The sequence below is a fragment of the Anomaloglossus baeobatrachus genome, chromosome 8 (genome assembly GCF_048569485.1).
Source record: "Anomaloglossus baeobatrachus isolate aAnoBae1 chromosome 8, aAnoBae1.hap1, whole genome shotgun sequence".
NCBI classification, from domain to species: domain Eukaryota; kingdom Metazoa; phylum Chordata; class Amphibia; order Anura; family Aromobatidae; genus Anomaloglossus; species Anomaloglossus baeobatrachus.
In genome coordinates this window covers 80,620,727-80,643,015 of record NC_134360.1, presented here as the reverse complement: position 1 = coordinate 80,643,015, position 22,289 = coordinate 80,620,727, and the positions used below count along the sequence as shown (strand labels likewise).

At 52.8% G+C, this 22,289-nt stretch overlaps 1 protein-coding gene across 3 annotated transcripts in view; it reads left to right on the top strand.

Moving 5' to 3' along the window:
* The window catches only part of TRIOBP (TRIO and F-actin binding protein), a 116,481-nt gene that overhangs the window by 80,845 nt on the left and 13,347 nt on the right, over positions 1 to 22,289 (top strand). For all 3 annotated transcript variants that reach the window (XM_075321840.1, XM_075321839.1, XM_075321838.1), the window contains exons 10-11: positions 8,084 to 8,243; positions 10,164 to 10,277. In XM_075321840.1, coding sequence (XP_075177955.1) covers positions 8,084 to 8,243; positions 10,164 to 10,277 — 274 coding nt within the window. The remainder of the gene's footprint in view (positions 1 to 8,083; positions 8,244 to 10,163; positions 10,278 to 22,289) is intronic.

The window sequence follows — 22,289 nt, the reverse complement described above, 5'->3', positions numbered from 1 at the left end:
TTTTGGACGTCCCAATTGTCTGGGTCTCCCAATGGAGCGACAAAGAAGAAGGGAATTTTGTTTACTTACCGTGAATTCCTTTTCTTCTAGCTCCAATTGGGAGACCCAGCACCCGCCCCTGTTTTTTTGTGTACACATGTTGTTCATGTTGAATGGTTTCAGTTCTCCGATATTCCTTCGGATTGAATTTACTTTAAACCAATTATAATTTTTTCCTCCTTCTTGCTTTTGCACCAAAACTGAGGAGCCCGTGAGCACCGGGGGGGTATAGGCAGAAGGGGAGGGGCTTTACACTTTTAGTGTAATACTTTGTGTGGCCTCCGGAGGCATAGCTATACACCCAATTGTCTGGGTCTCCCAATTGGAGCTAGAAGAAAAGGAATTTACGGTAAGTAAACAAAATTCCCTTCTTTTCGGATAAGACGCACCTTTCCTCCCAAGAATTTGGGAAGAAAGAGGGGTGCGTCTTAAAATACGAATATAGCTTACCGGGAGGTGAATTGGCGGGGGCTGTCTGTGCGGCTCTGTGAGCGGGTAGCCGGGTGCGTGCGGGCGGCCAGCAGGATGCCTGTCGGTGCTGGCGGATGGCTGCCTCTCTTGGATGAGAGCTCAATCTGCCTACTCGCCGCTCTGTGCACTATTTCTTTGAAACCCGCACCGCGGACAGACTGGGACAGTCGCTGCACTGGCCTGCTCCACCACACAACCACCGCAGCTTCCGCTGCTACCCCTGACCTGCCGGTGCCACCACTAACCTGTCACTGACCCGCTGGTGCCACCACTGACCCGCTGCCAGCACAGCCTCTACCTCCTGTGACTCCACTCCACCACCGCTGCTGCCCCCCTCCGGTAAAACAACACCGGAGTGTAACACAGACCCCATTTTATTTTTATTTTTTGTTTATCTCTAAATTTGGGGTGTGTCTTTTATAAAATGAAAAATACAGTACTGTAGTTACAAAATTTAGAACATTGTGTGACTGTACACCATAAAGGGGGGTGAACAGAAAACTAAGTGAACCCATAACCTAGCACAGCCATAAAGGAGCGGACCAGCGAAGCGTACAACACCGGCTCATAATGCTCAGATGAGTTTGTTTTGTTTTTTTTTTTATTTGTTTCTTTATCTTTTAATGGTTTGTTCAAACATTGCTTTTTTCAGTGAAACTATGTGGTTTTCTGTACCAGCAAAGTGAAGGATTTCTGAAATCTTTTGCCCTTGCTTTTTTTTTTTTTTCATATAGATTTGAAGTCCTTTCACATTTGCAGCAGTTCAATTCTTTCATCATTTTTGCAGCATCTTTCACCCGACCAAATAAATGGGGGTAAAAAAAAATGCATCACAGACCTGTATTTTCTGCAGTGTCCTGAGAAGACTCACTTTTTGGTGCAGAAATCTCTGATGCTAATACTCAAAGAATGCACTTTTCTTTGTCGCTCCATTGGGAGACCCAGACAATTGGGTGTATAGCTATTGCCTCTGGAGGCCACACAAAGTATTACACTTAAAAGTGTAAGGCCCCTCCCCTTCTGGCTATACACCCCCAGTGGGATCACTGGCTCACCAGTTTTGTGCTTTGTGCGAAGGAGGCAACACATCCACGCATAGCTCCACTTTTTAGTCAGCAGCAGCTGCTGACTATGTCGGATGGAAGAAAAGAGGACACATATAGTGTCCCCAGCATGCTCCCTTCTCACCCCACTGTATGTCGGAGGTGTTTGTAAGGTTGAGGTACCCATTGCGGGTACGGCGGCAGGAGCCCACATGCTGATTCCTTCCCCATCCCTTTTTACAGGGCTCTGGGTGAAGTGGGATTTACCGGTCTCCAGGCACTGAGACCGGGCTCCATCTACAGCCCCTGGAGAAGATGCTGGATGGAGCGGAGTACATCAGGGACATGGCCCTGCTTCCTCAAGGTACTCTGTGTCCCCGTGCATTTGGCGCTCACACCGCAGCATGCTGGGTGTTGTAGTGCGCCGGGGGACATCAGCGCTGCGGCGCCTGTGCCATGGCCTCATTCAGCTTTGCTGAAGCAGGCTCACTTATGGGAATTGGTCGCGCCGGCCGCTGGGACTGCGGCGCGGCTGGCACTTGTAGTGCGCCGGGGACTTCAGCGCGGCCTGCGCTTTTACGGCGGCCGCGCTGATAACTAGAGTCCCCGGCTTTTGCGGCCTGCTTCCGTTCGTTCCCGCCCCCAGACCTGCCAGTCAGGAGAGGGGCGGGACGCTGGCCACTTCCAGGAATCGGTCGCGCCGGCCGCTGGCAGCGGCGCGGCTGGCACTTGTGGTGCGCCGGGGACTTCAGCGCGGCCCGCGCTTTTACGGCGGCCGCGCTGATAACTAGAGTCCCCGGCTTTTGCGGCCTGCTTCCGTTCGTTCCCGCCCCCAGACCTGCCAGTCAGGAGAGGGGCGGGACGCTGGCCACTTCTATGAATCGGTCGCGCCGGCCGCTGGAACTGCGGCGCGGCTGGCACTTGTGGTGCGCCGGGGACTTCAGCGCGGCCCGCGCTTTTACGGCGGCCGCGCTGTTAACTCGAGTCCCCGGCTTCTGGGCCTAGTCTCCCTTCGTTACCGCCCACAGCCCTGACAGTCAGGGTAGGGGCGTGACGCTGCATAGAGCAGAGCTGAGAGCTGGAGTATGTTTTGCATACTCCACCCCTCTCACTGTGTGCACTGTGAATCCGGATTCCCGCACTTTCTCAGGCACGCCCACGGCTTCCTTCTCTACAAGGACACCGGCAGCCATTAGTGTCAGTTTCTGTACGATACAGAGACAAGTGTGGAAGACCCTGGCATTCTGATAGTCACACAATCGCTGTAACAGGCGTTAAGCAGCACCTGTGGTGCTAACCCCACTAGTGCAGAAGTGCACTTATAGATATGCTTGTACTATATACATTGCACTGTTTGGTCGCACGTTGTATATACCCTCCTGGATTATGCGGAGGAGTTATCAGCATATTCTCTGTGTAAAACAAAGGTGCAGAACCACATGTTTTTCTATACAGCTGGTACAGCATAGACTCCCATTGTATGCACTAATGGCCAGGGGATGAGGACGGTGTCTGCAGTATTTACTGACAGTTTTTTCTGAGACTATGGCTATGATACTAGAAGCCTAGCAGTCCGGACATGTCTCTCACAATATGGGCACTGTTGAATCATTGATCCATGGCCCCCCTCAGTGTGAATAACTAACAGCTCCGGGAATGTCACACGCATCCCAGAGTCACGGCTCTGCACGGACGTCAGTCCCAGACAGCCTAAGTGGGCTCGCTATGAGCGGCCTCGGTTTCATCAGGGTCCTAACAGAAGGACTCGCTGTGTAATGAGGCGGAAGTAGCGGCTCAGGATTCTGATCCTGAGACCGCTCTCAATCTGGATACACCTGATTGTGACGCCATAGTAAATAATCTTATAGCGTCCATCTATAGAATGTGGGTTATTTCTCACAGCTCCTCCAGTGGAGGAGTCAGCTTCACGTATTTTTCTGGACCACTCTGCCTTCAGAGAGGCAGTCCAGGAACACCACACTTATCCAGATATGCGCTTCTCCAAACGGCTTAGGATACACGTTATCCCTGTCCCCTGACTTGGTCAAGGACTGGACCCAATGTCCCGAGCGGCATCCTCCAATCTCCAGGCTTGTAGCTAGATCCATAGTTGCAGTGGGAGATGGAACTGCAAACTCAAAGATGCCACTGACAGACAGATGGATCTCTGGTCGAAAGCCATCTATGAGGCTGTCGGCGCACCGTTGGCTCCGGCATTCTCTCCCTTGGGGCACTCCAAGCTATTTCAGCTTGTCTTACACAGATTGACACGGTTACACGTACATCTGTGCCGCAGGTGGCATCCTTAACCTCTCAAATGTCTGCATTTGTTTCTTACGCGATTCAGGTTGTCCTGGACTCTGCGAACCGTGCGGCGGTAGCCTCCGCTACTCCGTGTTTTTAAGCAGAGCCTGGTCTGCTCGTTAAGTGAATGGAAGGCAGATTCTGCTTCCAAAAAAGGTTGCCTAACCAGTTGCCTTTTTCTGCTGACCGACTGTTTGGTGAGCGTTGGATGTAACCATCAAACAGTCCAGGGGTAAGGATTCATCCTTTCCTCAGCCCGGACACAACAAACCCCAACAGAGCAAGAGGCAGTCGGGGTTTTCGGCCTTTTCGAGGCTCGGGCAGGTCCCATTTTTCCTCGTCCAATGTGGACTCAAAAGGATCAGAGGAGCTAAGATTCTTAGCGGGCTCAGTCTCGCCCAAAAAAGCGACAGTCTGAAAACCCGCTTCCAAGGCGGCTTCCTCATGACTTGCGGCCTCGGTCGGTAGCAGGCTCTCCCGCCTTGGCGATATTTAGCTGCCATAGGTCAATGACCATTGAGTGTGAGACATTCTGTCTCACGGGTACAGGATAGAGCTCACTTCTCGTCCTCCAACTCGATTCTTCAGAATTTCTCCACCTCCCGGCCGGGCCGCTGCTCTTCTGCAAACAGGGCACTCTATAGGCAGAAAGAGTGATGACCCCCGTTCCTCTTCAGGAACAAGGTCACGGTTTTTACCCCAAATTCTTTGCGGTACCTATAACAACGGGCCGTTCCGTCCCGTTTTGGATCTAAAAATGCTCAGCAAGCTCGTGGACACCAGGCGGTTCAGGATGGAATCCCTCCGCCATGTCATCGCCTCAAGGTCCCAAGGATATTTCCTAGCATCATTAGGCATCAAGGATGCTTATCCACACGTGCCGATTGATCCAGAGCACTAGCGTTTCTACGCTTCGTTATAGGAGACGAACACCCTCTGTTCGTAGCTCTACCTTCCGGCTAGCGACAGTCCAACTGGTCTTCGCCAAGGTCAGGGCAGCAGTAGTCACAGTCCTGCACTCTCAGGGTCACTCTGTGGTCCCGTATTTAGACGATCTACTTGTCAAGGCACTCTCTTAGGAAACATGCCAACACTGCCCGAACGTTGCGCTGGAGACTCTCTAGAGTTTTGGGTGGATCATCAACTTTTTAAAGTCAGATCCGACCCCGACCCTATCGATAACATATCTAGGCATAGAGTTTCTTACTCTCTCAGCGATAGTGAAGCTGCCGCTAGACAAACAGCATTCACTACGGGCTGCAAGCTCTTCTTTAAGAACCAGTCGCACACATTGAGACGCCTCATGCACTTCCTACGTAAGATGGTAGCAATGGAGGCAGTTCCTTTCGCGCAGTTTTACTACAATGGGACATTCTCCGCCAATGGGACGAGGAGTCGACGTCCCTCAACAGAGTCGTCGTTCTTTCTCAGGCGGCCAAGGAATCTCTACGGTGGTGGCTTCTTCTCACCTCTTGGTCAAAAAGAAGGTCCTTCCTATCCCCGTCCTGGGCGATAGTTACGACAGACGCGAGTCTATCAGGGTGGGGAGCAGTTTTTCTCCACTACAGCGCTCAGGGTACGTGGACTCAGCAAGAGTCCACTCTTCAGATCAATGTTCTTGAACACAGAGCAGTGTATCTTGCCCTACAATCCTTCCAACAGCGGCTGGAAAGCAAGCATATCCGACTTCAGTCGGACAGCTCCACAGCGGTGGCATACATCAACCACCAAGGAAGAACGCGCAACCGGCAAGCCTTCCAGGAAGTCCGGCAGGTTCTGATGTGGGTGGAAGACACGGCATCCACCATATCCACAATTCACATCCCAAGTGTGGAAACTAGGAAGCTGACTTCCTAAGTCGCTGAGGTGTGGCCGAAAGAGTATGGTCTCCTCACCCGGACGGGTTTCAGGAGATCTGGCGCCGCTGACAGAGGCCGGACGTCGATCTAATGGCGTCACGGCACAACAACAATGTGCCAGCTTCATGGCACGGTTTCACAATCATCGAGCTCTGGCGGCAAACGCCTTAGTTCAGCATTGGTCGCAGTTCCAGCTACCTTAGGTGCCACCTCTGGCATTGTTGCCCAGAGTACTGCGCTAGATCAAGACCGACTGCGGCCGCGCCATCCTCGTCGCTACAAATTGGCCGAGGATGTTGTGGTACTCGGTTCTGTGGTGCCTCACGGTAGGCTAACCGGGGGCACTACCAGACCAATCAGACTGGCTGTCTCAAGGGCCATTCTTCCATTTGAATTCTACGGCCCTCAACCGGATGGTGTGGCATTGAGTCCTGGAACCTAGTGTCGTCAGGATTACCTCAGGACGTGGTTGCCACCATGAGACAGGCTAGCATACCAACGTCCGCCAAGATTGACCACAGGACGTGGAAGATGTTCTTATCTCGGTGCTCGGCGCAGGGTGTTTCTCCCTGGCCGGTTGCATCGTCTATGTTTCCTTCCTTCCTGCAATCTAGGTAGGAAAATGGGTTGTCGCTCAGTTCCCTTTAGGGACAAGTCTCAGCGCTATCTGTATTTTTTCAGAAACGACGACTTCCTCAGGTACGCACGTTCCTACGGGGAGTTTGTCTTCTCAGCACTCCGTACAAGCGGCCGTTAGAGCCCTGAGATCTGAACAAGGTTCTAATTGCTCTCCAGATGCCGCCTTTCGAGCCTTTGAAGGATGTCTCCCTTCCCGTTTTTCACGGGAAGTGGCCTTCTAGTAACGGTCTCGTCTCTTAGGCGAGTTTCCGAGCTAGCAACGCTCTCATACAAACTCCCTTCCTGGTCCTTCACCAGGACAGGGTAGTTCTGCGTCCGGTTCCGGAATTTCTCCCTAAGGTGGTATCCCATTTTCATATCAATCAGGATATCACCTCACCTTCTTTGTGTCCTCGTCCAGTCCATCAATTTCAGAAAGATTTGCATCTGTTGGTTCTGGTGAGAGCACTCAGGTTCTACTTCCCGCATGGCGCTCCTGCGCCACCCGGATGCACTCTTTGTCCTTGTCGCTGGTCGGCGTAAACAGTCGCAAGCTTCCAGATCCACCCTTGCTCGGGGGCTCGAGGAACCAATTCTTGAAACCTACAGTTCTACTGGGCTTCTGGTTCTCTCAAGGCCGAAGGCCCATTCTACCAGAGCCGTGGGTGCATCCTGGGCATTACGGCACCAGGCTACGGCTCAGCAGGTGTGTCAGGCACCCACCTGGTCGAGTCTACTTACTTTTACCAAGCATTATCAGATGCATACCTACGCTTCGGCAGACGCCAGCCTAGGTAGATAAGTCATTCAGGCGGCGGTTGGCCACCTGTAGGAGAGGGCCGTTTGACGGCCCTATCATGAGGTATTCTTTTACCCACCCAGGGATTGCTTTTGGACATCCCAATTGTCTGGGTCTCCCAATGGAGCGACAAAGAAGAAGGGAATTTTGTTTACTTACCGTAAATTCCTTTTCTTCTAGCTCCAATTGGGAGACCCAGCACCCGCCCTGTTTTCTCGGGGTTTTTCTGTTTTTTCGGGTACACATGTTGTTCATGTGGTATGGTTCAGTTCTCCGATGTTTCCTCGGATTGAATTGGTCTTTAAACCAGTTATTGGCTTTCCTCCTTCTTGCTTTGGCACTAAAACTGGTGAGCCAGTGATCCCACTGGGGGTGTATAGCCAGAAGGGGAGGGGCCTTACACTTTTAAGTGTAATACTTTGTGTGGCCTCCAGAGGCAATAGCTATACACCCAATTGTCTGGGTCTCCCAATTGGAGCTAGAAGAAAAGGAATTTACGGTAAGTAAACAAAATTCCCTTCATTCATAGGGTATGTGTACACGTTGGATTGTTGGTAGGAAAAACACTGCGAGTAAAAGATGTGCATTTTTTTTTATGCATTTCTCCCCCCCCCCCCATTCATTTAAATGGCTGAAAGAACTGGCATACTTCACATACGAAGCTGCATCAAATCTCCAAGGAACAAATAAGCAAGTGCAAGAGAATTCAGAAATCTCATTCACTTTGTTGCAATAAACATTAGATTTGTACTCTGGGGAAGAAAATGCAACTTGTGAACATACCCATATACCCCGAGCAAGAATTGCTGTAGTGTTTTTTGTTGTTTTTTTTTCTGTTGTACACTGCAGCTCCTCATCCATGCATGCATTGCCAAGAGATCCATCATCTTGTCATGATCTTATGTAGTTTGCCTAGAGGTTTGGGGTTTTTTTTGTTTTTCTCCGGGCAGGTCTGATATGGAAGCACTACGGCGGGAGCTGCAGACCTTGTCAGAACGTTACTCACAGAAGTGCTTAGAGATTGGAGCACTGAACCAGGCGGCATCGGAGCGAGATAAAGAACTGCAAAAATACCAGCAAGAAATAAAGGAGCTACTAAGGCAGAATCAGGCAAGTGTTAGCAAAAACCTGCTGACAGATTCCATTTAATGACTATGTAAGCTGAAGCCAGCATACTGCAAGGGCTAAAACAAAGATCAGGTATGCCTATTTTGTCACAGTCCGATCTGTTATTTATTTGCTGTTTTAAGCAGCAGGACACCCATTATTACAAGACTAGAAACTTGCCTGCACAGCAGTCCGGCACACCACCTCGAGAGCGGGGGCAGCTCTCACAGCTCTGCTACATGGCTAAAGCTAAAAATTCAGATGGTCAGAACGGCTGCACTCAGTAATCTAAGTGATACCTTGTTAGATTTAGGATCTCTTTACCTACATCATGCTGCTCTCAGATCAGGTATCAAAAACCTGCTGACAGATGCCCCTTAAAGAATATTTTCCACCTCTGTTTATTCTATCCTGTTGCCTAAGTATTCCATGACTGAGAACTGCAAGTCCTTAGGTTTTGCGGACGTCTCAGCTATGTGATTCACAATGCAATGTCCTATCTGATCATATGGTAGAAAACCTAATCATTGGTCAGTTTTTACATCACCACCTTGGGGATCGTGCTTGGGCTTTCAGCATGGGGATGAAAGGGGATAAAATGGGGTTAATGGGGTAAAATGGGGATTAATGGGGATAAAATAAGTGACTCCCATCCCACTGTTTATAGTTCTGGTCCACGCTGATCACTATGATAGAGTTTTGCCTGAAACCACAGGAAACCTGTTATTCATAAGTTTCCCTGACACAGCCATTCACGTGAGTGACAAAAACAGAGTTTAAAATGTCACTCTTTAGCTTCAGATTGAGGACATGTCCAGCAGTGTCCATCTTTAACACCATACACAATAGTGTGGCACACAGTATGTGCCGTCCACAAAGAGACGTCTTTGCAAAGTTTGTACAGCAATTTTTAGGTTATCCATGGTCCGTGTCTCTTTGCCATTCCCCCTGGGATTATAAATGGCTGGAAAAGCCGACTAAAGCTATGTGCCCATGTTACTTTTTTATGTGCTACATTTCTGCACATTAAAAAAGCATGTTTTGGCAGGAAAAACACAGCAGAAAAAATTGCTTTTTTTTCATTATGCGTTTTTTCCTTTTTTTTTAATTTTTTTTTTTTTAAGTCATGTCGATTGCGGGGGCTCAGGCGCTACACCCCTGCGACCGCCGCTGGGTATCCGGCTGATGTTACAGCAGCTTGGTGTGGTGCCCACACCACTCCCAGCAGTTTAACCCCCTGAATGCTGTAGGAGATTAATCGCTTACCCCTCCCTGGTTTTCGGGTCCCTGTAATGCGATCACGGGGATGCGATCGCTGCCACGTTAACTCTGGGTAGTCAACGTGACAACCACAGGTTACTGAGCTACGGAGAACCTCACACACCATGCTATATGCACGGTGTGTTAGACAAAGTGCTGTGCTGTAATCCCCTGTAGTGATCAAGCATTGCAGGAAAATATAGATTCAGGGGAATAAATGCAGAAACAATTGTCATGCTGCTTCTTTTTTAGCAACAAAATCTGCAAGGAAGAAGCAGCATGTGCACAACAAGTCATGATTCTCATAGACTTTGCTGGGATGCTATTTCCTTTTTTTTTTTTATTAAAAAAGATAAAAACGCATGAAAACTGCAAAAAAAAAAAAAAGCCACGTGTGCACATAGCCTAAAGAATTGCTTGGATTTTTATAGGATTCACACATTGCATATTTTAGTGTATAAAGCAACATCATACTTGTTCTTTAGCACTGAGGCTCATTTACTGATAATTAGCAGTGATGTGTTCTGTGATCTGCAGTAATCAACTCATCAATGATGCCTGAAAAGTACGATCGATAAATTGATTTACTGATTGTTACATACTTTTTTTTTTTTTTGTTTTTTTTTTTGTTTTGTTAAATGTTTCCTTTTGTTTTAATCCCAGGAATTAAACAACCGGCTTTCAGAAGAAATTTCAAAATTGCGGACCTTTATGGCTGGTAATGGGCCGAGTGACGGACGGTTACAATCGGGAGAGAGGAACAGTGCGGAGTTGGAGGTGACTGATGCTCCAGTATGGCTTACAGGATCACGCTCTTCGTTTTACATAGCGATTTACATTGTTCAGTTTCTTATGGAGCTTTGTATGCTCCTGCATCAGTTTGTTTCATAAAATGTATTCCTTTTATTTTTAATTTTTTTTTTTTTTCGGAGGGAGGGGGGTGTAATAAGACAAACCCTTTGTGCACCTTAATGTTATGTAGCACCCACAAGCTAGTGCACAGTTAGCTTTTCTTTCTTATGAGTTTTTTGGATCAGAAACTCCAGAAACCACTAGTTTTGATTGAAGAGGTGAAGTCCTCTTACTTTTTGGAGAGCTTTTACTTCAAATATGTAGCAAAAAAAATGCGTGAACTGGGGTGTAGTGATGCAGCTGTTGCAGAAATATGGAAAGAAACCAATGTTGTTGGAAAAGTGAGTTATGGTGTTTTAGATACACAGATGGGGGTGATAGGGAACGAGAAACCCATAGGTTCAATAGGTACAACACTAGGCAGCATCCCTAATTAGTTAAGTGGGATTTCTTTATCGTTCCTATGGGAGACCCAGACATTGGGTGTATAGCTTCTGCCTCCGGAGGACACACAAAGTACTACACTCAAAAGCGTAGCTCCTCCCTCTGAGCCTATACACCCCCTGGAGAACCAGATCTAGCCAGTTTATCGCTTTGTGTTCAGGAGGCATACATCCACACATGCATTCTCATCTGATTTTTCATTTTTGGAAAGAGTTTGAAGAAAAGCGGGTCCAAGCCTGGACCCCCGGCATGTCCCTTCTCACCCCACTGTGTCGGCGGTGCTGTTAAGGTTGATTCCAAGGCTGGAGCCTTACATGCCGTGCTCCTTCACCATCCCTCCTGGGCTCTGGCTTGAAGTGGGAGCCAGCACGGTTCTCCATGCTTGGCAGGAGACCGGTCTCCATCCGCAGCCCTTCAGGATCCTGCTGGACCGGAGCACTCATCCCCAGGGACTTGGAACCCTGCGTCTCAGCAAGCTAAGTACCTGAGACGTTTATATTTCTCTATCGTTTCATTGGGGGACACAGGACCATGGGTTATGCTGCTGTCACTAGGAGGCTGACACTAAGTAAACATAAAAAAGTTAGCTCCTCCCTAGCAGCATACACCCCGAGCCGGAGGCGGGCTCAGATCAGTTTTAGCTTAGTGTCGTAGGAGGCTGATGTGGGCCGTCTCGGCCCCCCTCAGCCATGTATTTTTTGCGCTTTTTTCTTTTATTCGGCGCCGCTCATAGCTCTCATACCTGTCGTCGTCTTCTCTGCAGGTATTCGCTTCACTCATTCTCCGCAGCCCCGTGGGTACCGCTCCCCAGGGTCGCAGGGGCTTGAGACTTCGGGGCCCTCTCCCCCGCCCGTCCCCGTGGTACCACTCCCGGGGGTGCGCGTGTGGGCAGGTTGTTTTGTGGGCACCCCTGATTCGCCCTGAGGTATCACCCCAAAGGGCGTACAGGGGAGTACAGCAGGGATGGATCCTCCGCAGCGTGTGTGTGATAGATGGGGCCCTGTCACGCTGCATTCTCCTGGAGGGGGCTGTCTACCCCCATCATGATGTCCACTACCCTGCCTTCAGCACGCTCTCCTCCGGAGCCTTCCTGGACGAGCAGCGCTGTTCACAGGCAGGGCAGGGAGCCCTGCCTGCACCGCATCCATCGCTGAGCCGGCGCCGCCGATTGCAGGTAGGACCGACTTCCCTGCTCTTTCCCCCGGCCCTCTCCATAAATTTAGTCCCCGGTCTGGGCCTAGTCGCTCCTGCGTCCTAGCCACGCCCCCGCTGCAGCGCTATTGGCCGCCGGTCGTCTCCCTCTGTACCTCCCACTGCTCTGCCTCCTGGCTGATGGTGGGGGCTGTGAATCCTCCTGGTTTTTTCGCGCCGGAATCCTGCTCCTCCCCCAGCCTCCTCCAGCGTCCCCTCGCCATTTTAGCCTGCCTCTGGTCCCCTGAGGCTGCAGCGCGCCGGCGTTCTGATTTTTCTGGCCAGCTCATTCCTGGACTCCACTTCTGGACTGGTGGGCAGCACGCAGGACCTGGGTAAGCTCTGCTCCTAAGGAGTAGCCCTCACTAGGTAGCATTCTCTGAGTTTAGGGACGAGTTAACCCTCTCCTGTCTCCTTCCTAGCAGCCACCAGGGAAAGTACCTGTTTGCACCATGCCTAAGGCTAAGCCCACCCAATCCAAGCAGGCCCCCTTTGCACTATTTTTTGTATGCTCCTCCTGCAGCTCCAAATTTTCCCAGGGTCAGGACGCCCCACTATGCTCCGTCTGTTCTACAGACGCGCAACCTCCGCAGAACTCCGCGGCCGACGTTTCTGATACTGCAGACGCCACAGCGCCATATGCTGCAGGGCCCTGCGTCCCGCTCCCCCCCGACTGGCTAGCGTCCCTGTCCCAGTCCGTAGATTCCCTCTCTGAGGCTTCTCGGACCATCGCGCAAGCTCTACGCCTGCTGCCGACGCTCGCCCAGATTCCCGCAGACCCGGCGCAATTGCCTCCGGAGCAGGTGAGCCCCGTTGCAGGGTCCTCCTCTGCTGCTCAGAAACGGACCCGCCAGGTCTCGTCCTCACTCTTCCCAGGTTTCACCTTCATCCCCAGGTCCAGACCGTCAGTCCTCCAGGGAGGCTTCTGACTGCTCCGAGGATGATTCCGATGCGGTACCCCTGCAGGACTCAGAGCAGGCGGCCGATATCCGGCACATGGTAAATAGCCTGATAGAAGCAGTAAACCAGACCTTGAAGGTACAGTGGACCCAGTCTCCTCCCAGAGCACCCAGATCTCCTTTTAAGCGGGTGAAGCGGGCCCAGAACACATTCAGCGGACATCCAGAATTCGCTGAGTTACTGCGCAGCCACAGGCAACAGCCGGACAGGGTATTTACCAGCGGTAAGTCCATCGATTTGCATTATCCCTTTCCTGAGGGTCTTAGAAAGGATTGGGCAGGTTCCCCTGTGGTCGACCCCCCCCCAATCTCCCACCTGTCTTCTCACACAGTCCTTCCACTCACTAACGGTACGTCTCTCAAAGACCCTACGGACCGTACTATTGACAGGTTGGCCCGTTCCGCCTTCGAGGCAGCGGGCTCATCCCTCTCTCTGGCCTTCGCCTCGGTTTGGGTTGCGAAGGCCCTGATGTCCTGGGCGGACACGCTACGCTGCGGTCTCCGCGCCATTCCTGCCAATCCGGACCTGGTTCCCATCGCCTCGCAGATTTCCCTCGCGGGTGAGTACTTGCTCAATGCAGCCCTGGCGTCTGCAAGTTGCACGACCCAGGCCGCCAGCAACAATGTGGCCATCCGTCGAGCCCTTTGGCTCCGGTCCTGGAACGCGGATGCGGCCTCTAAGAAGTCACTAACTTCCCTGCCCTTCCTAGGGGAGCGTCTCTTCGGAGATAGGCTGGACCAGCTGATCTCCGATGCAACGGGAGGAAAGAGTACATCTCTCCCCCAATTGCGTCCCAAGCGCTTCCAGAATCGGCGCCCCACCGCTCGTTTCCGGCCCTTTCGCAGCTTCAGCTCCAATCCCCAGCCGCGGAAAAGCCGCTCTCCTCCGAGAGACAGGAAGACCCCGTCAATCAAGACCAATCCCGCCTGGCGTTCACGCCCCCGCCAGTCCACGAGATCCTCTTCCGGTTACCGCCGTCGTTCATCCAAGTGACTCGCGGTCGGCGCGCAACAGCGCCAGACTTGTGGGAGGGCGTCTGTCTCGTTTTCAGCATGTGTGGATCCCCCTGACCGCCGATGCCTGGGTCAGAGAGATCATCACATCAGGCTACAAAATAGAATTCGAGGCAAAGCCACCGAGACGTTTTTTCCTATCTCGCCCTCCCGAGTCTACCGCGCGGGCTCGCGCGTTCTTTCACTCCATAGACTCCCTCCTCCGAACCGGAGTCGTGGTACCAGTCCCTCCCGCAGAGCGTTTCAAGGGGTTCCATTCCAACCTTTTCGTGGTCCCCAAAAAGGACGGCTCTGTCCGTCCCGTCCTCGACCTAAAGCTTCTGAACAGGTCGGTGAGACCTCGGCCGTTTCGAATGGAGTCACTCCGGTCCGTCATCGCGTCCATGGAGGTAGGCGAATTCCTGGCATCGCTGGATATTCAAGACGCCTATCTTCACGTCCCGATAGCCACCTCTCACCAACAGTTCCTCCACTTTGCGATAGCGGAAGATCACTTCCAGTTCACGGCTCTTCCCTTCGGCCTCGCATCCGCACCCAGGGTCTTTACGAAGATCATGGCTGCTGCCATGTCCGTCCTGCATGCCAGGGGTGTCATGGTCATCCCGTACTTGGACGATATGTTGATAAAGGGCTCTTCCTTCGAGGACTGTCGTCTTGGGGTTCAGGTCATGATCGACACCCTTTCACGGTTAGGGTGGCTGATAAATCGGAAGAAGTCCTCTCTGATCCCGGCCCGTCGGATCACCTTTTTAGGCATGGTATTCGATACCATCCAAGGGCGAGTTTTCCTCACACAGGAGAAGATCTCCTCCCTAAAACGAGGACTCCGCGCTCTCCGGCGTCAGCGCCAAGTGTCCATCAGGTTCGGCATGCGAGTCCTCGGTCGTATGGTGGCGGCGATGGAAGCGGTACCCTTTGCACAGTTCCATCTCCGACCCCTCCAGCTGGCCTTGCTGAAGAAGTGGGACAGATCTCCCTTTTCTCTGGACCGCAGGTTTCATCTTTCGCCGGAGACCCGCCACTCCCTCCGTTGGTGGCTCAATCAGCGCAACCTCGCATCAGGGAGGTCTTTCCTCCCGCTCCACTGGAAGATAGTGACCACCGACGCCAGTCTCCAGGGCTGGGGAGCAGTGTTTCGACATCACACAGCGCAGGGCCGATGGTCACCGAGAGAGAGTTGCCTCCAGATCAACATTTTGGAGATAAGAGCCATCCGGCTAGCCTTGCAGCAGTTTCGGCACCTCGTACAGGGTTTCCCGGTCAGGATCCAGTCGGACAATGCGACGGCGGTGGCGTACATCAACCACCAAGGCGGCACAAGAAGTGTCGGGGCGATGCGAGAAGTCAAGAAGATCTTGCACTGGGCCGAGTGTCATCACTCCCTGATCTCAGCGGTACACATCCCAGGCGTGGACAATTGGGCGGCGGACTTCCTCAGCAGGGAAGGCCTCGCCTCCGGAGAATGGTCCCTCAACCGGGAAGTCTTCAACCAGATCTGCGACAGATGGGGAGTTCCGGACGTGGACCTAATGGCCTCCCGGTTCAACCGTCAGGTTCCGCACTTTGTAGCGCGGTGCCGCGACCGCTTGGCTTTAGGAGTCGACGCCCTCACCCTGTCATGGAGCCAGTTCAGTCTCCCGTACATCTTCCCTCCGCTCCCTCTAATTCCGAGGGTCCTCAAGAAGATCAAGGCGGAAGGGATACCGGTCATCCTAGTGGCTCCGGACTGGCCCAGGCGAGCATGGTTCGCGGAACTAACTCAGCTCCTCGCAGACGCTCCGTGGCGCCTTCCAGACCGTCCAGATCTTCTGCAGCAGGGGCCTCTCTTCCATCAGAACTCACAGGTCCTAAATTTGACGGCCTGGCCATTGAATCCTGGGTTCTAGCTAAGGCTGGTTTTTCCTCGAGTGATTCAGACAATGATTAGGGCCAGGAAGCCATCTTCATCAAAGATTTACCACCGCACGTGGAAGGTTTTCTTCAGGTGGTGTGAAGAGCAGAATATTTCTTCTCCTCTCGCCTTCTCCCTTCCTTCCCTATTGGCATTCTTGCAGTCAGGCCTAGATGCGGGTCTCTCGCTTGCAACACTAAAGGGCCAGATATCGGCGTTATCAATCCTGTTTCAGAAGCCACTGGCCGCTCGTTCACAGGTTAAGACCTTCATCCAGGGAGTTGCCCACCTGGCACCGCCGTACCGGCGGCCTCTAGAACCGTGGGACCTTAATCTAGTCCTAGGGTCACTTCAGGGCTCCCCATTCGAGCCCTTGCGAGAATCTTCCCTTTCTCACCTGTCTTGGAAGGTGGTGTTTCTTGTTGCCATCACTTCTATTCGCAGGACGTCAGAGCTGGCAGCTCTCTTGTCGTTCCCCCTTTTTGATTTTTCACCAGGACAAAGCGGTTCTCCGGCCAGATCCCGCTTTTCTCCCAAAGGTGGTCTCCCCGTTCCATCTTAACGAGGAAATCGTCCTTCCGTCCTTCTGTCCTGGCCCCTCTCACAGCTTGGAGAGGTCCTTGCACACCCTGGACCTAGTGCGTGCACTTAGAATTTATGTCTCCAGAACCGCGCCGTTCCGTAAGTCAGATGGTCTGTTTGTTCTCCCTTCTGGTCCCAAGAAGGGTGAATCGGCATCCAAGGCCACAATTGCCAGATGGATCCGTTCCGCCATATCAGAGGCCTATCGGATTCGGGACAAGTCTCCGCCGCGGGGGTAAAGGCGCACTCTACCCGCGCAGTGGGAGCCTCTTGGGCGATTAGGCATCAGGCGTCGGCCGACCAGGTCTGCAAGGCCGCCACCTGGTCTAGCCTGCACACCTTTACTAGGTTCTACCAGGTTCACACCCAAGCATCGGCAGATGCTATTTTTGGGAGAAAGGTCTTGCAGGCAGCAGTTGCACACATGTAATAGGGTGGCAGCATTCAATTATAGTGCAAGCCCGCCGAGGGAGGTTGTTTTTTTTCTTCCTCTGCGGGTTTTTCGGTATTCCCACCCAGGGACTGCTTTTGGACGTCCCATGGTCCTGTGTCCCCCAATGAAACGATAGAGAAAGTAGGATTTTTGTGTACTCACCGTAAAATCTCTTTCTCTGAGTCTTCATTGGGGGACACAGCACCCACCCTGCTTGGTTTTTTGGTTGATTCAATTGCATTTGCCGGCTATTTTTTCAGTGGTCTTATGTTCATAGACCTCTTGTTTGCACGGCTGCATTGTTTTAGTTACAACTTGTGTTTATGTATGGTGATTTTGGTACTCCTCCTACTGCTTCTGCACCAACTGATCTGAGCCCGCCTCCGGCTCGGGGTGTATGCTGCTAGGGAGGAGCTAACTTTTTTATGTTTACTTAGTGTCAGCCTCCTAGTGACAGCAGCATAACCCATGGTCCTGTGTCCCCCAATGAAGACTCAGAGAAAGAGATTTTACGGTGAGTACACAAAAATCCTACTATTGGGGGTCCCTGTACTTTATTGTTGTGGTAGAGTGTGCTGAGTGAGTTTTATGACATTTCCGGCGGGTTCTCTGGCTGTCGCCTGAGAACCGCGCCGATGGTGCCTGCGCGCCGGCCGCACCACTCAAATTTAGGCCCCGGCTTCGCCGGAGGCCTACTTTCGGTTTCACTGCCCTCGCATGTCATTCATGCAGAGGGACAGCGCGGCTCCGCCCAGCGGCCGTTCTACACAGGGGAGGGACACTCCTCACTGGGTACATGTCTCCTCCCCTGTAAGTCTCTATGGCCCTCCAGATCCCGCGCTCAGAGTGAGTCCCGCCCCCTCTCTTCGCTCCGGCGGCCATTTTCTCAGCGTTTTTCCCTGCGATCAGCACTGGTCTGCAGCATCCCTGCTGAGGTGCTTGGGGGTCCGGGCTTCGGGATCTGGAGGGCACACAACACCGCTCCAGCGGTCTGGTAAGCCACAACCTCTGGTTGTGGACCTTCTGTATATACTCTCTGGGGGTCATTCTGGCAGAGTCCCCACTCCAGCAGCATGTCTCACACGAGGAGCAAGGCTCCAAAGCTGTATTCAGTATGCACTGCATGTAAGCTCCTACTGCCTGAACCGAGCACCTATCCACATTGTGATGCCTGCTCTAACCTGACGATGTCTCAGCCTGGAATCGCACCCCCAGTGGTCTCTCCGGCTGCTCCGGCTCCTGTGGCTGAACCCCCGGCTTGGGTAGAATCCTTATCTAGGTCCATCTCCCAGTCTTTTGCCGACTCCATGGGACAGCTGTCCAGGACTTTGCTGAACATGCATCAGCCCCCTTCACAGGGTGCCTCTGCTGCTAGGGCTCTCTCAGGACCGGAGCTCACAGAGGATTCATCATCTGGTCCCAGACCCCGTCCTCCTAAAAGGAGACGCAGGGCTCCCTCTCCTTCCTCGTCCCGCGGCTCTTTTTCAGAAGCTGACTCGCAGGACGAGGAGGATGCCTTTACAGGGGGCTCAGAGGCTAACTCCATGTGCCCCATTGATCTGTCCGAAAGTGACTCAGATGTTAGTGATTTGATTGCGTCCATTAATTCTGTACTGGATCTCAATCCGCCAGTATCAGAGGAGCAACCCTCTCTGGCAGAAAAGCACCAGTTTACCTCGCCTAAGAGGACAAAGAGTGCGTTCTTTAACCACTCCAGTTTTCAGGCCGCTGTGACCAAGCCTAGGGCCTGTCCTGACAAACTCTTCCCAAAGCGTGGTTCTGATGACTATTTTCCCTTTCCACCTGAGGTGGTCAAGGAGTGGTCTCATTCACCAAAGGTAGACCCCCCCGGTGTCTAGACTCTCAGCCCGGACCGTTGTATCAGTGGCTGATGGCACCTCTCTTAAGGATTCCACTGACCGCCAGGTTGACCTTCTGGCCAAATCTGTATATGAGGCGGCAGGGGCCTCGTTCTCCCCAACTTTTGCAGCAGTGTGGGCTCTCAAAGCCATCTCTGCTTCTCTAGAGGAGATGCATTCCCTCGCCAGGGAATCTATGCCTGAAATGGTTGCCTTAACTTCCCAAGCTTCAGCTTTTTCATCCTATGCCATGTCTGCCATGCTGGAGGCTTCTCACCGCACTGCGGTGGCTTCGGCTAATTCCCTCGCTATCCGCAGGATCTTGTGGCTTCGAGAGTGGAAGGCAGATGCTTCTTCAAAGAAGTACCTTGCTGGACTCCCTTTTGCTGGGTCCAGGCTGTTCGGTGAACAGCTGGATGAAATTATTAAGGAGGCTACTGGCGGGAAGAGTACTTCCATGCCACAAACCAAAACCAGGAAACCTGTCCAGGGTAGGAATCAGTCGAGGTTTCGTTCCTTTCGTTCCTCCAACTGGTCGTCCTCTAAGCCCTCGGCCTCGTCCACTAACTCAGCCAAGGACCAAAAATCCAACTGGCGCACAAAAGCGCGTCCACAGAAGACCGCAGGAGCTGCTGCCACTAAGGCAGCCTCCTCTTGACTATCTGTCCGCGCCAGCAACGTCCTTAGTCGGTGGCAGGCTCTCCCACTTTGGCGACGCGTGGTTTCAACACGTCTCCGATCAGTGGGTGCGGGATATCATCTCCCACGGCTACAGGATAGAATTCTCTTCCAACCCTCCAGACAGATTTTTTTTCTGTCAACTCCCCCCTGCTCCAAGGCCGCCGCCTTCTCTCAGGCCGTGGCATCCTTGCAGGCCAACGGAGTAATTGTACCGGTTCCCGCCCGGGAACGGTTCAGAGGTTTCTACTGAAATCTCTTCCTAGTCCCCAAAAAGGACGGTTCCTTCCAGCCCATCCTGGATCTCAAGCTTCTCAACAAGCATGTTCAGGTGCGGCATTTTCGCATGGAGTCTCTGCGATCAGTCATTGCCTCAATGACCCAAGGGGATTTCCTGGCATCCATCGACATCAGAGATGCCTCTCTCCATGTGCCAATTGCAGTTTCACACCAACGTTGGCTACGTTTTGCAATCGGAGAGGAACATTTCCAATTCGTGGCTCTTCCCTTCGGGTTAGCCACGGCCCCTCGGGTATTCATCAAGGTCATGGCAGCAGTGGTTGCGGTTCTGCACCTCCAGGGGTTGGCAGTGATTCCTTACCTGGACGACCTTCTAGTCAAGGCTTCATCCAGCGCAGACTGTCAGCGGAGTGTCTCGCTCACTCTCGCCACTTTAGCCCAATTCGGGTGGCTTGTCAATCTGCCCAAATCCACTCTGACTCCGACCCAGAGGCTCACGTACCTAGGGATGCAGTTCGAGACTCTGCCGGCACTTGTGAAGTTGCCCTTAATCAAACAGCAGTCCCTCCAACTGGCGGTGCGCTCTCTGCTGAGGCCCCGCCGTTATTCCATCAGGCACCTGATGCAGGTGCTGGGTCAGATGGTGGCGTCAATGGAGGCTGTTCCCTTTGCCCAGTTCCATCTGCGTCCACTGCAGCTGGACATTCTCCGCTGTTGGGACAAGCGGCCTTCCTCCTTGCACAGGTTGGTGGCTCTGTCGCCACAGACCAGGAGCTCTCTTCAATGGTGGCTTCGGCCCCTCTCTCTGTCTCAGGGACGCTCCTTCCTGGCCCCGTCCTGGGTGATCCTCACCACGGATGCCAGTCTATCCGGCTGGGGAGCGGTATGTGTCCACCGCCGAGCACATGGCACTTGGACTCCGTCCGAGTCAGCCCTCTCGATCAATGTGCTGGAAACCAGAGCTGTGCTTCTGGCTCTCCTAGCCTTTCACCACCTGTTGGCGGTCAAGCACATCCGAGTCCAGTCAGACAACGCGACAGCGGTTGCCTACATAAATCACCAAGGCGGGACACGCAGCCGCCTGGCAATGTTGGAGGTTCAACGCATCCTTCAATGGACGGAGGACTCCAAGTCCACCATATCCGCAGTCCACATCCCAGGCGTGGAGAACTGGGAAGCAGATTATCTCAGCCGTCAAACCGTGGACAGTGGCGAGTGGTCCCTGCATCCGGCAGTTTCAGTCAATCTGCCTCAAGTGGGGCACTCCGGAAGTGGATCTAATGGCATCCCGTCACAACAAGGTTCCGGTTTACGTGGCTCGCTCCCACGATCCTCAGGCCTTCGCCGCAGATGCTCTGGTTCAAGACTGGTCCCAGTTTCGTCTGTCCTACGTGTTTTCCCCTCTAGCTCTCTTTCCCAGAGTTCTGCGCAAGATCAGAATGGAGGGCCGTCGAGTCATCCTCATTGCTCCGGACTGGCCCAGGCGAGCTTGGTACCCAGACCTGCTCCATCTGTCCGTAGAGGTGCCGTGGCATCTTCCGGACCGTCCAGACCTTCTCTCACAAGGTCCGTTTTTCCGCCAGAATTCTGCGGCTCTCAGATTGACGGCGTGGCTCTTGAGTCCTGGATCTTGACGGCTTCTGGTATCCCCCCTGAAGTCATCTCCGCTATGACTCGGGCCCGTAAGTCTTCCTCTGCCAAGATCTATCACAGGACTTGGAAAATTTTCCTGTCCTGGTGTCGCTCTTCCGGCCATCCTCCTTGGCCTTTTTCCTTGCCGACCCTTCTGTCTTTTCTACAGTCCGGTCTGCAGCTGTGAGTGTCCCTCAACTCTCTCAAGGGACAAGTCTCGGCTCTATCAGTGCTGTTCCAGCGGCGTATCGCCCGGCTGGCTCAGGTCCGCACCTTCATGCATGGTGCGTCTCACATCATTCCGCCTTGCCGGCGGCCCTTGGATCCCTGGGACCTCAATTTGGTTCTCACGGTTTTGCAGAAACCCCCCTTTGAGCCTCTTAGGGAGGTTTCTTTGTTTCGTCTTTCACAGAAAGTGGTCTTTCTAGTGGCCATAACTTCCCTCAGGAGAGTCTCTGATTTGGCTGCGCTCTCTTCGGAGTCACCTTTTTTGGTTTTTCATCAAGACAAGGTGGTTCTCCGTCCGACTCCGGACTTTCTCCCTAAGGTGGTTTCTCCTTTCCACCTTAACCAGGACATTTCCCTGCCTTCCTTTTGTCCGGCTCCTGTTCATCGCTTTGAAAAAGCGTTGCATACTCTGGATCTGGTGCGGGCGCTCCGGATCTATATGTCTCGCACCGCTGCTCTTAGGCGGTGCACCTCTCTTTTTGTGCTAACCACAGGTCGGCGTAAGGGCCTCTCTGCTTCTAAGCCGACCTTAGCCCGTTGGATTAGGTCGACCATTTCCGATGCCTACCAGTGTTTTCAGGTGCCTCCCCCGCCGGGGATCAAGGCACACTCGACCAGAGCTGTCTGTGCCTCTTGGGCTTTCAGGCACCAGGCTACGGCTCAGCAAGTCTGTCAGGCTGCCACTTGGACTAGCCTGCATATCTTTTCAAAGCACTACCAAGTGCATGCTCATGCTTCGGCAGATGCGAGCTTGGGCAGACGCATCCTTCAGGCGGCTGTCGCCCA